Genomic DNA, 11,400 nt, shown 5'->3' with positions numbered 1-11,400 from the left:
TGCTCCAACTTCTTACTTTCCAACCCTCCGTCTATCCATTTGTCTTAGCCTATCCATCGTGGAACCGATACTTCTTTTATTTTTTTAAATAAAAAAGTTATGATATTGTGGGATGCTCAATTGTGCTTTTGCAAATATTATGTTGGTTTTTAATGTGGGCTTAAATGACGTGTCTTGTGATTTTGTTTTTCATCTTTCTCGTGTGTGAATGCTTCCTGTCGTTACTTGTATGGATGACTAATATCATTAGATTAGGAAATCTGTTGGAATCTACGAATGTGTGGTGTCTCCCATTGTGGTATGCGTCTAATTATGTGTATGCCTGCTTACATCTAACTCTACCTATGTATTTGAGATGTCAAAAGGGGGAATACGTTTATGGTTCTGTTGTGTAGGATTATACAATGCAGGTTATAGGGGTCATGAAGGAAGCATAGTTTAGAATCATCAAAAAGAGAGAAAACGATAACATGAAAACTTTTTGATTAAGTTATGATAATGACAAAGTGAATCGGACACAGTGAACCAGGTTCACAATCCATTATCAGAACCAATGTGGGAAGTGAACTGAGAAATTGCATAAAGTGAACCAGGTCCACAATCCAATAGAGGAATCAACGTGGGAACTAAGGAACCTTTTATTAAAAGGCAAAGTCTCCTAAATAAGAAAAAGAATTACAAATGAATCCTTAAAAAGCAAAGACTCCTAAATAAGGAAAAAAGTGCAAAAGACTCCTCATAAGGCAAAGACTCCTAAATCATTATATCATATCATATATTACTAAAAGTGAAAACCACCTATCTTCAAAGTTAGATTACAACTTTAACCTTATACTTTATCAACATTTAATAAATTCAACATCTAATCTAATTAAATAATAATAAAAATGTATTAATAAAAATGTATTATCTCTTCAAAATATACATAATTGTAAAATTACTAAATTATCCACACAACAAAAAGAGAGGGCACTCTTTGACATTCATATTCCAACTAAAGGATAATGGTACTTGTTATGTTTTCGGTCAAAATAGAACATGTTTGGAAGGACACCTTGACAATTTGATTTGGTGTAATTGAGTGTAATTACATCGTCTGTCATATTTAGTTGGACAGGTAATTACTTGGTCAGCATGTAACTGGTGTAATTGGTATGGGATAATTACACTCTACAATTCACATGTAGAGGTTGTGCATTGTTGGTAATTACATGGTGTAATTACTTTTTATTTTTTTATTTTTATTTCTATTTTATTTTTTTGTTATAATTTTTTTACTTATATTATTTTTAAGTTCCTTTTTTATTTTTATTATTCTAAAAATTTGTAAAAGTTTTTTTATACTATTATTTCTTGTTCTCAACCTTAGTTACCTGATTCTATGCAATTTCTTTGTATTATATATATTTTTAATGTCATACTTATTTTCTCATTAGCATAATTATATTAGTATTCTAATTTTTAAATTAAAATAGAATTTATTGTTAAGTAAGGTTATAGACTTACTTTTCTTTTTTTAAGAAAAAATAAAAATAAATCATATTTATGCATGCTATGTTAAAATTTGTTATAAGAGTATTATGTTAAATTTTTTGTTTTGAATTCTTAAATAATGTTATATTTTCATTTATTTTTAATGAAATGTTACGGAAATTCATGCGGTGAGAACTGAGGTGAAATATCCGTGATAAAAAATAATGACATTTATTATGGCTTGAAATATGTATCTTTGCATATATTGTTTTGTGTTGTTTCTGTTCAAAGTAGAACAATAGTTTGAGGTGAATGTATCCACATGAATAAAAACGGAGAGAAATAAAACGAGTATCTAAAGTTAAATTACAATTTTCTCTTATATTTAATTACACTAAAAAACCTAATCTAATGAAATAGTAGTAATTGTATTTAAATTTACACGAGATTTGTGAATATGCAGTTATTCAAAAGTCCAAATTAAATGTAGCACTTAATAAATTACCCATTAATCAAATCTAAGTGTGTGTTATTCATTGCTAAATAGTTTGGAGAATAGGAAGAGTTGCATTGAACAATTAAATGTAGACTAATTAGTTAGGAGAAATAAATAATTTGTAGAAGGGGAAGAGTTGCATTGTATAACTAAATGTAGACTAATAAAAGAGAAGTTTCAAGGAATGCAAATTGAAAAATAGCTATAAAAAGGCGAGAAAAGATTCTTGAATTCTTATTCACCATTTTTATAGGCTCTTGCATAATTTTAATTTATTAATTAATTCCATCTTCTTTTTTGTTCTTGAAGAGAAATCAACAATTTGAGAGGATAGGAAGTACTTAGAGTTGTTGGTGTCTAAAGTCCGATTACCTAGTAACATCAACTTTATAAACAAAGTTCAACACAAATGTATAGTAATGCACAATGTTTATGTATCATTGTATATGAAAGTTTAAACAAATATATTATTATTCCGACATGTAATATTTTATCTTTAGCATTCAAATATTCTTCTTGTATTTTTAGCAATTGTTTCTACTTCATACGTACAGAGAGCATTGATATGTGTATTAATTTCTTTATTTTAGTAAGAATAACTTTTGTTTTTAGAACCAATATGTATTTAACTATAATATACTCCCTCCATCTCAATGAAAAAGTTTGAATAGATTAACATGAAATACACATGCTTTGCTCCTGCCCAGATACTAGTAAAGAAAAAAAAGTGTAGACAACTCCTTATATGAAAAGAAAAGTTTTTCCAGAAAAAAAATATTAATTTCTTTGTAGGATTCAACTAGGGTTTAATCCAACCTTATAAGGGTTGTTGACAAAGAGAATTACAGTCTTTTGCACAATCATAAATCGAGAATATTTTGCGACAAGAGCTCGTGCGGGCTAAATACAACAAGACAATAGAAGAAAGAAGAACTAGAGTTAGCTTTTCTTTCTTATACTTAGTTTACATTGTTTCATCTTAGAATTACTGTTTAGGGATAATTATTTCGAGTGTGAAAGAGAATTTTGTTTCATAATTATTTCGAGTGTGAAAGAGAATTTTGTTTCATCTTAGAATTACTGTTTAGGGATAACTATTCCGAGTGTGAAAGAGAATTTGTGAGAATTGTAGCAAGAAATGAGTTTGATTTCCTGGAGAATAAAGAAACGGCTACACTAGTTAAAGAGAATTGTAACAAGAAGCGAGTTTGACTTCTTGGGGAGCAGAATATTCAATTATAGTTAACCGTTGAATAACTTGAGTGAACTATTGAGGTAGGGTACTAGAGTTAGTGTCTTTAATTATAGAGTTGTAATCCGAAAGTGTCTGTTTGAAGTTTGGTAAAATCCTCCTTGAGCTTCTAGTAATCCAACAAGAACCAAATTCTTGTACACGTGATTTAGGGTCCGTTTGGATGGGCTTAATAAAAGTAGCTTTAAAAAAGTACTTTTGAAAGTGCTGAAACTTATTTTTAAAATAAGCAGTTATGCGTTTGGATAAAAGTGCTGAAGTTAAAAAAAAATTGTTGATGTGTTTGGCAAATAAGTGCTGATAAACAGTTTTTTAAATCAAAATGTCTGAAATATCCTTTAAAGCTGTTAACATAATAAAAGTTAATTAATTTATATTTTACAGCCATAAATAATTATATTTTGCTATCATTCACATATTTCTTTGTCATCACAAATTATTTATAAGAGGAATATAAACTTATTATAGATTTTAAAGATATATAATTTGAATACATTAAAGAACCATTTAAGATTTTATTTTAGTTTCATCCATAGGTAATAATAATTGTCTATCATTCACATATTTCTTTATTATCACAAATTATTTATAAGAGGAATATAAATTTTTATTTAAGTTATATGTGCAACTTATTTTACATTTTAATAATATATAATTTGAATAGATCACGTGAAAGATTTAAGATTTATTTTATTTTCATTCATTAGTAATAGTAATTGTCTATCATCCACACGTGAAAAGGGAAAAATAAAAGAAAGAGATGTTAGGGTTATGTGGGTAATTTGGAGATTGTATAAAAATATTAAGGGCAAAAAGGTAAAAATGTGGTCAACTTAAAACAGGTTATAAGCTGGAAAAAAAAACACCCCTACCCCAGCTTTTAACTTTTGACTTAAAATAAATTTTTTTTTTAACTTAAAATAAGTTTTTTTGAGTATTGCCAAACAGCTAAATAAGCAAACAAACTCTTAGGTTTCTTTACAAAATTAACACAAGGATAAATATTGCAAATTTTGAATTAAATCAGGGATTTTTTTTTTATCATTGTTGTAGCAGGCCAAAAACTCTCCACATGAACCATATTTTCCAGGAAAGAAATGCTTTAAATGACTTCCTTGATAATGAGGCTTCTGATAGCAATGAAAGAGATGTTTTGTATACCTTCACATAATTACTTGTACAAAAATAAAAACTGTTGAACTTTGATAAATATGAGTAATGATGAGAATAAAACAAATCAAATGATCATGAAATTTGAAAAGAAGGAACACAGCAATGCAGAAATGAAGATTGGACAAAAAAGGGTAGGAATTTGCCACTAGTCATTAGAAAAATATTGTTAGATTTTAGTTAGTTTTATTCTAGGTGATGCAATTTCTAATTTAGATATTTTCTTATTTTAATATTAATAAAATAGAAAACATTATATATTTTTGGGGTGTGAGATTTGGATAAACCTCATATCATCTTGTGTGGTTCATTGGTTTCCACGAGTTATAGAAAATCTGCTATGTTGGACCCATCTGATCTCAGTTTTCCAGCTCGAAAACCACACGGTAACTAACGTAAGTTGAACGAACCCTGCCCTAAACTCTTCTAGTCAACAATGGCTTCTCTGTCCAGATTTATTGGGAAACAATGTAAATTGCAGTGTTCAGACACACTTCAGAGACCAAGTTATGGGTTTTGTGTTAGAAGGAGTCCGACCCATTTGAGTATGGGTATGTACCTCATTTTTCTCGACTCTTTTGATTATTGAGTAAAAATTGAGCTAACTATATTGTATTTAAGGTATGAGAAATGGAGATGAGATTGGAAGATATAATTTGTTCATCAATCAAAATCAAAGTAAGACTTCCCTAGTTCAATCCCCGTGGTAAGTGTTTGTTTGAGATGGAATTATATTGTCTGTCTCTTTTATTGTTGTTGTATTTCTTATTTTGGTTGCCACTACTATGTTAAGCAATCGCAAAATAGTATGTTGCGAGGCAGCATCAAATGTGTCTGGGGAAAGCTCTTCCACTGGAATGACCCAATATGAGAAAATAATTGAGACTTTGACCACCCTTTTTCCTCTATGGGTATATTTCAGAATCATTTTCCTCTTTTAATACTTTGTTTTATACCTACCTACCCTCATTCAAAGATTAATTTCTTTTCCAGGTTATATTGGGTACAATCATTGGCATATATAAACCTTCTGCGGTAAATTCAATAGTTGTTCTTTGCAATTTTTCCGTTTACTATAACTTCTAACTGATAGAACATGAGAATTGTACAGGTCACTTGGTTGGAAACAGATCTCTTCACTCTGGGTTTGGGATTTCTAATGCTTTCAATGGGTTTGACACTAACATTTGACGACTTCCGAAGATGTTTAAGGAACCCATGGACTGTAGGTGTTGGATTTCTCGCTCAGTACTTCATTAAACCACTCTTAGGCTTCACCATAGCAATGGTATTTCTTCTCTTACCTCATTGCGTTATTCTTTTTATCTATGCATCATTTAAAGCATATTTGTATTGTAAGTTTGAGTTGAATCTTGTGTACACTTACATTCTAACTTAGTCAGACTCCTAGAAAATCTTCACACGAGGATAGTGAATGAAGATCAACTTGATTACACCCATAATTATCTTATGTGAGATAAAAAAGGAAAGGCATTAGAAAGGTAGAGTGGCCTGTTAGATATATTTTTCTATCATTGTTTGCTTTATTGTTTTTTGTTATATTTCTGTTAAAGTTAGTTTATATTAGCATCTAACTAGGTTCTACTGTTTATGATTTCTTCTCCCTCTTTTGTAGCCAAAGAGAACTTATTTATCCTCTAGAAACATATTTTGATTTAGTATGCAAGTTGACCTTTGAGTTGAGTTTTTAATTGTAGAAGTGAGGATTCATATAGCGGACCTCAACTTGTTTGGAACCGAGACGTAGTAGTTGTTGTTGTTGTATGCAAGTTTGACCTAACTATTTAAGCATGTCAATGCTATTCGTCTCTCTGGTTGTTTCTATTGTTCGTTAGCAAGCTCTATGCTCTTGATTCTATTTCTGATATTACTCAAGTTAGCTAATAATAATTGTTCTCTTCCTCCAATTGGTATGATCTGTAGGCTCTAAAGTTGTCCGCCCCACTTGCTACTGGTCTGATCTTGGTGTCATGCTGTCCTGGAGGCCAAGCTTCTAATGTGGCAACATATATTTCAAAGGGGAATGTAGCCCTCTCTGTTCTAATGACAACGTAAGTAGTTCAATCTACTATGTGGGAAGTTCTTTACTTTCAATAAGCTTTGCTATGTGGTCTTGCAAGCCATGCTTTGTTATTGACGTGATGACATTCATTGCCAAGATAAAAGTAAAGTATAACTAATTTATAATCCAGAAAAGTTAAAGAGTGCAATTTTATGTGTTAAGTAAAAGTCATGGTTATCCATTACTTAACCAGATGCTAAACCCTAATAAATTAGATATTAGATCCTGTGTTGCACATCAATTTCCTTAGTTTTTTGTTTGATTTGATGTGAAGTACTCCTATAATATTTGTTCATTTCCTTGTCTTATATCAGATGAAAAGGTGTAGGTGGCACTACTTTGCTTTAAAAGATTACTTAGTTGGGATTGGTGTATACAGTTACTGAAAGAAATACGGAAGTAGCGCACCTACATTTTGACTATTATTTATAATTCCATTTAAATTAATTTTTTTGTATATAAATCTAATCCACCTGCACACATGGGTGTGACCAGTAGTCTATGAAGTCGGTGAGAGTCATGAGGTCTCAGCTTCAAACAATGGAGACAAAAACACCAGGTGATTTCTTCTCATTTTCCTGGTACCTGTTGCTGGTGGGTATTAGTCGAGGTGTGCAAAAGTTGGTCCGGACACCACAAGGTCACAATTATCAAAAAAAAAAAAAAAAAGAGAACAAAGAGAAAAGGATCCACCTTTCCGATTTGCAGAAGTGTTTAGTCTAGTCTAAACTTAATATTATCTGCAACTTTTTTATCCAGAAAGACAATGGACATGGTAAAACAAAGTTGATCTGAAATTCATTTGCCAATGCAATCTGCCAATATCTGATTGTTGTTTTTGAATTGTATCTCCTTCCTAATGACAGGAAGCCATTGATTTAGGTTACAATTTTTTTTTTGAAACTGGATTTAGGTTACAATTTTTTGAACACTTAGAGCCTGTTTGGATGAGCTTATTACCAAAAGGCACAAGTTAGGAATTCTAACTAATTATTTCTGGCTTATTTTTGTCCTTTTGGGTTAAAAACAAGTGCTTAAAAGTACTTTTTTATTTTACCCGAACTCTACAAAAATACTTAAAAAGCTCTTAAAATAAGTCAATACAAACGACCTCTTAGGAGAAACATTATCCAGCTTGTGCTGTTATAATTAAATGATAAAACAATGCGAAAGGTCCATGCTCCTACCAGGTTCTTTCTTTTTCTGTTAGCACCTGAATAGTTCCTTTCCTCGTTACATCTTTAGAGATACATGTTGAAATAAACTCTATATTGCACTTTGTGGACATAAATGTTCATGGGGGAGAGGGTATTTTTGTGGCCTCTGGCAAACCCCTGACCAGATGATTGTTAGCCAATCATAAAAGTTAGTGTTTTTCCCCAGATCTTTCTTTACTTTTAAGGATAGCGATCTGCAACCACACTATAAGAAAGACAGTGATTGTAAAAGGTGGTTCAAGAAAATTCATCATAGGAAAGTGAACAACTGCACTTGAACTGTCAAGCACTCTGCTTTAGCTTCATGGGTAATGATGTAATAATTTTTTAAGCCTCTCTGAAGTGATGCATGTTAAGGAGAAACCAATGCTATCATTCAGTGCGAACTTAAGTTCACATGTACAAGAAATATGCATTTGCATAGAATTGTGGATAACAGTAAGCTAAAGACCTGAATCTTAGAGAATTTGGGGAATAAGTGTTTTTATGGCATCATTGCAGGTGTTCAACAGTTGGAGCTATTGTGATGACACCCCTGCTAACTAAGCTTTTAGCTGGTCAGCTTGTCCCAGTTGATGCTGCCGTAAGTTGACCTGTGCTTTTGTGTTCAATATTTGTTTCAGTTATCAGAATGTACTCATGTAAACTGCTTGATGTATGCTATATCAGTCACACATCAGAATTTATCCTATAAATGTATGTTGTACACTGGAGAATATCTACACTATGCCTTTCACACACGCCATAAATAACCTACCAACTTCACCAAGCTTATTTTGGTGTTTAACACTTAACACCACCAAAGTATGGCTGTTTAAAAGTTGGATTCTTCCCAAGAAAGCTGACAGCCCTCTAACTTCGGTGATTAACATTCTAAGTTTTGTGGTTTGCTGATAAAGACTTTCTTGAGACGATGTTCTTCTGTTTTCATTCCAGGGTCTTGCTATCAGCACCTTTCAAGTTGTGCTAGTGCCAACAGTTATTGGAGGTAACTGGATATTTAATATTTCACATTTTCTTCGATAGAGAAATACAACAGGAAATCTGTATTTATGCCGATCTTGCTTTCATATAGCTTTAAATAAGATAGGCTATATAAACTCAAGTTAACTTTGTTTTGCAGTTCTATCAAATGAGTTTTTTCCTAAGTTTACGTCAAAAATCGTCACCATCACACCTTTAATTGGAGTTATTCTGACTACTCTTCTTTGTGCTAGTCCGGTAAGCTTGAAAAATTTACTGACTAGTTTTAGTTGAAGGCATGTTAGTCGTCTCTCTCTTTCTCTCACATATTCTACGCTAACTCAGTTTGTATATGTTTTCTCTGAAGATTGGTCAAGTCGCAGATGTGCTGAAAACTCAGGGAGCACAGTTACTTCTCCCTGTGGCGGCCTTGCATGCTGCAGCATTTTTTCTGGGTTACCAGATTTCAAAATTTTCATTTGGTGAATCAACATCCAGAACTATTTCGATAGAATGTGGAATGCAGGTAGTTATCTTTTTATACTTCTCAGCCTACCAATGAACTAATCTCTGTAGCCACCCTAATACCTGTCTTGTCTTTTATTCTCTTTGGTTTCATCTAAGCCGTACTATCTTCATTTCCTCTAGTTGAGCTCCATACATCACCATATTAAGAAGAATTATCTGATGGGTGCCTAATAGAGTGATAGTAAAAATTATAAATCATGCAAAACATTATCTAGTATATGTTTCTATTTTCAGAGGTGGAAAATTCGCTCTTTCTATCCTCTTCAATGATGCGAAATGTGCTCGCCTTGTCGCCTTTGACGAGAGGCTAGGCCTTGTCACCTATTACTGGTGAATGGTGATGCAAGGCGGCAATCTCGCGAAGGCAAGGAAAATCGAGTGGTGACGCAGCGAAAAAAGGCATCATACTTCTTGTTATTTCTTATAAAACTGACATCAAATTAATATTAAAACGAAATATGAGGGATTACTCTTCTTCAAAGTTCAGACTTCAGCACAAACCATGACTCTCTTCTTCTTTTTCGCGGTTCTTAACAGTAGGCAGTGGACTGTGCACAGTTTCTCATTCCTTTGTTTTTTGTCCTCTTATATGTATTTTTTTCTTCTTTCAATTTAGTGTGAAATTAGGTCTTAGGCCTAACTCACCTCAAAAGTTAGCTCAAAGGGAGGAGGATTGCCAAGCCTTATAAGGAGTCCACCCATCTCATTAACCGATGTGGGACTTTTGTCATTCTTTAATATCCTACCTCACCCCCAGTGCTTAGCATTTGGTGCAAGGTCCGAACATCGGGTGAGACGGTCCTGCTCTGATAGGTCTGAGGCATAACTCACACTCCAAAAGCTAACTCAAAGGGAGGATGATTGCCCAAACCTTATAAGGAGTCATCCCATCTCATTAGCCATCGATGTGAGACTTTTGTCATTCTTTAACAGTAACTACTATGGACTTTTAGTTTTTAATTGAAATATTTGCTAATATGTTGTTGCTATTATTATTATTGTTATATATATATATATATGCAATTAAATATTTTATAGTTTTTAGTATTAATTGGTGCCTGACTTATTAAAAGCATGTGCTCACCCCTTTTTTGCCTTTCACCGTACAAAACACAGATCCTATTGAGGTATCATTAACTTGTGATAGTTAACAATATAAGATTCTGCTGTTAATTCTTAGGAACCATCATTCCTTCCCAAAGCGGGGAATAGAAAAAGGACACTTGAATGAACTCTTTAATTATAATGCTTATCATCTTTTGTGGGTTGTTATTTTTGGCGAGAATATTGTTCCCTAAATTAATAATTATGCATGATAAATTGTGATATCAGCTATAAAAAGGGGCATCATCTTTTTACCAGGTCGTCCAATCGCTTTACTATTACATTTAACAGAAAGTGGTTTGATGAAGTCTAGATAATGCGAACTATGGGAAAACTATGTAACTCTTGTCTTTTGTGTGCACAGAGTTCGGCACTCGGATTTCTACTTGCACAAAAGCATTTCACAAACCCTCTTGTTGCTGTACCTTCTGCTGTTAGTGTTGTCTGCATGGCAGTAAGACTCTGTACCTTACTTTTTTCATATACATGTTCATGTGCAACAAATCTTGTCTATTATACTCCAAACATAATTCTTTTCGATGTTCGCTCATCGTTACCATGTTTCACAGCTTGGTGGAAGTGCTCTAGCTGTGTACTGGAGGAATCAACCAATTCCTGTTGATGACAAGGATGATTTTAAGGAGTAACCTCTGCTGCTGCTTCTTTACATGTCGTTAGTTTGTGAGATGAAGTTGAAAGATCCACAGTCATGCAAATGCATGGTTGGTAGTTGTTTGCATTTCTTGGCTGCCTCTGTAATGAAACCTAAATTTTGGACCTTAGATTCAATTTTATGTGTTAGAAACATTAGCACAGTGCCTTCCAAAATGTTTTAGATGAATTGTTATTGAGCGAACTGCCCATGGCATTGTAAGCCAGTTTAGTGCTGGTAAGATTTACTCCAAGGTTGATAAAATGGGTGTAATTTATGGCTATTCGCCCAATTACCTCATTACAATTGGGTTGGCTATCCAATCAATTAAAAGTGGATCAAATGTTGATCAACTCATATAATGCATCATAAAGTGTGTGTGTGGGGGGGGGGGGGGGGGGGATTAACTAAGCAAATACCCCATAAATGCATACTAGTTACAAATATATAACTAATTATAGA

At 32.7% G+C, this 11,400-nt stretch overlaps 1 protein-coding gene across 1 annotated transcript; it reads left to right on the top strand.

The window, feature by feature from the left end:
• Positions 1-4,733: 4,733 nt before the first annotated feature.
• Positions 4,734-11,247, top strand: LOC544309 (anion:sodium symporter). The gene is made up of 12 exons (NM_001247099.2): positions 4,734-4,942; positions 5,013-5,097; positions 5,185-5,302; positions 5,385-5,426; positions 5,503-5,679; positions 6,336-6,463; positions 8,193-8,274; positions 8,628-8,679; positions 8,815-8,912; positions 9,022-9,180; positions 10,651-10,740; positions 10,856-11,247. The coding sequence occupies exons 1-12, from the start codon at positions 4,828-4,830 to the stop codon at positions 10,931-10,933; spliced, it is 1,224 nt and encodes a 407-aa protein (NP_001234028.2). The 5' UTR covers positions 4,734-4,827; the 3' UTR covers positions 10,934-11,247.
• The last annotated feature ends 153 nt before the right edge of the window (positions 11,248-11,400 follow it).

The sequence above is a fragment of the Solanum lycopersicum genome, chromosome 5 (genome assembly GCF_036512215.1).
Source record: "Solanum lycopersicum chromosome 5, SLM_r2.1".
In the NCBI taxonomy this organism is placed as follows: Eukaryota; Viridiplantae; Streptophyta; class Magnoliopsida; order Solanales; family Solanaceae; genus Solanum; species Solanum lycopersicum.
Note: the sequence above shows the minus strand (reverse complement) of the source record. Positions and strands in the feature narration are given on the sequence as shown.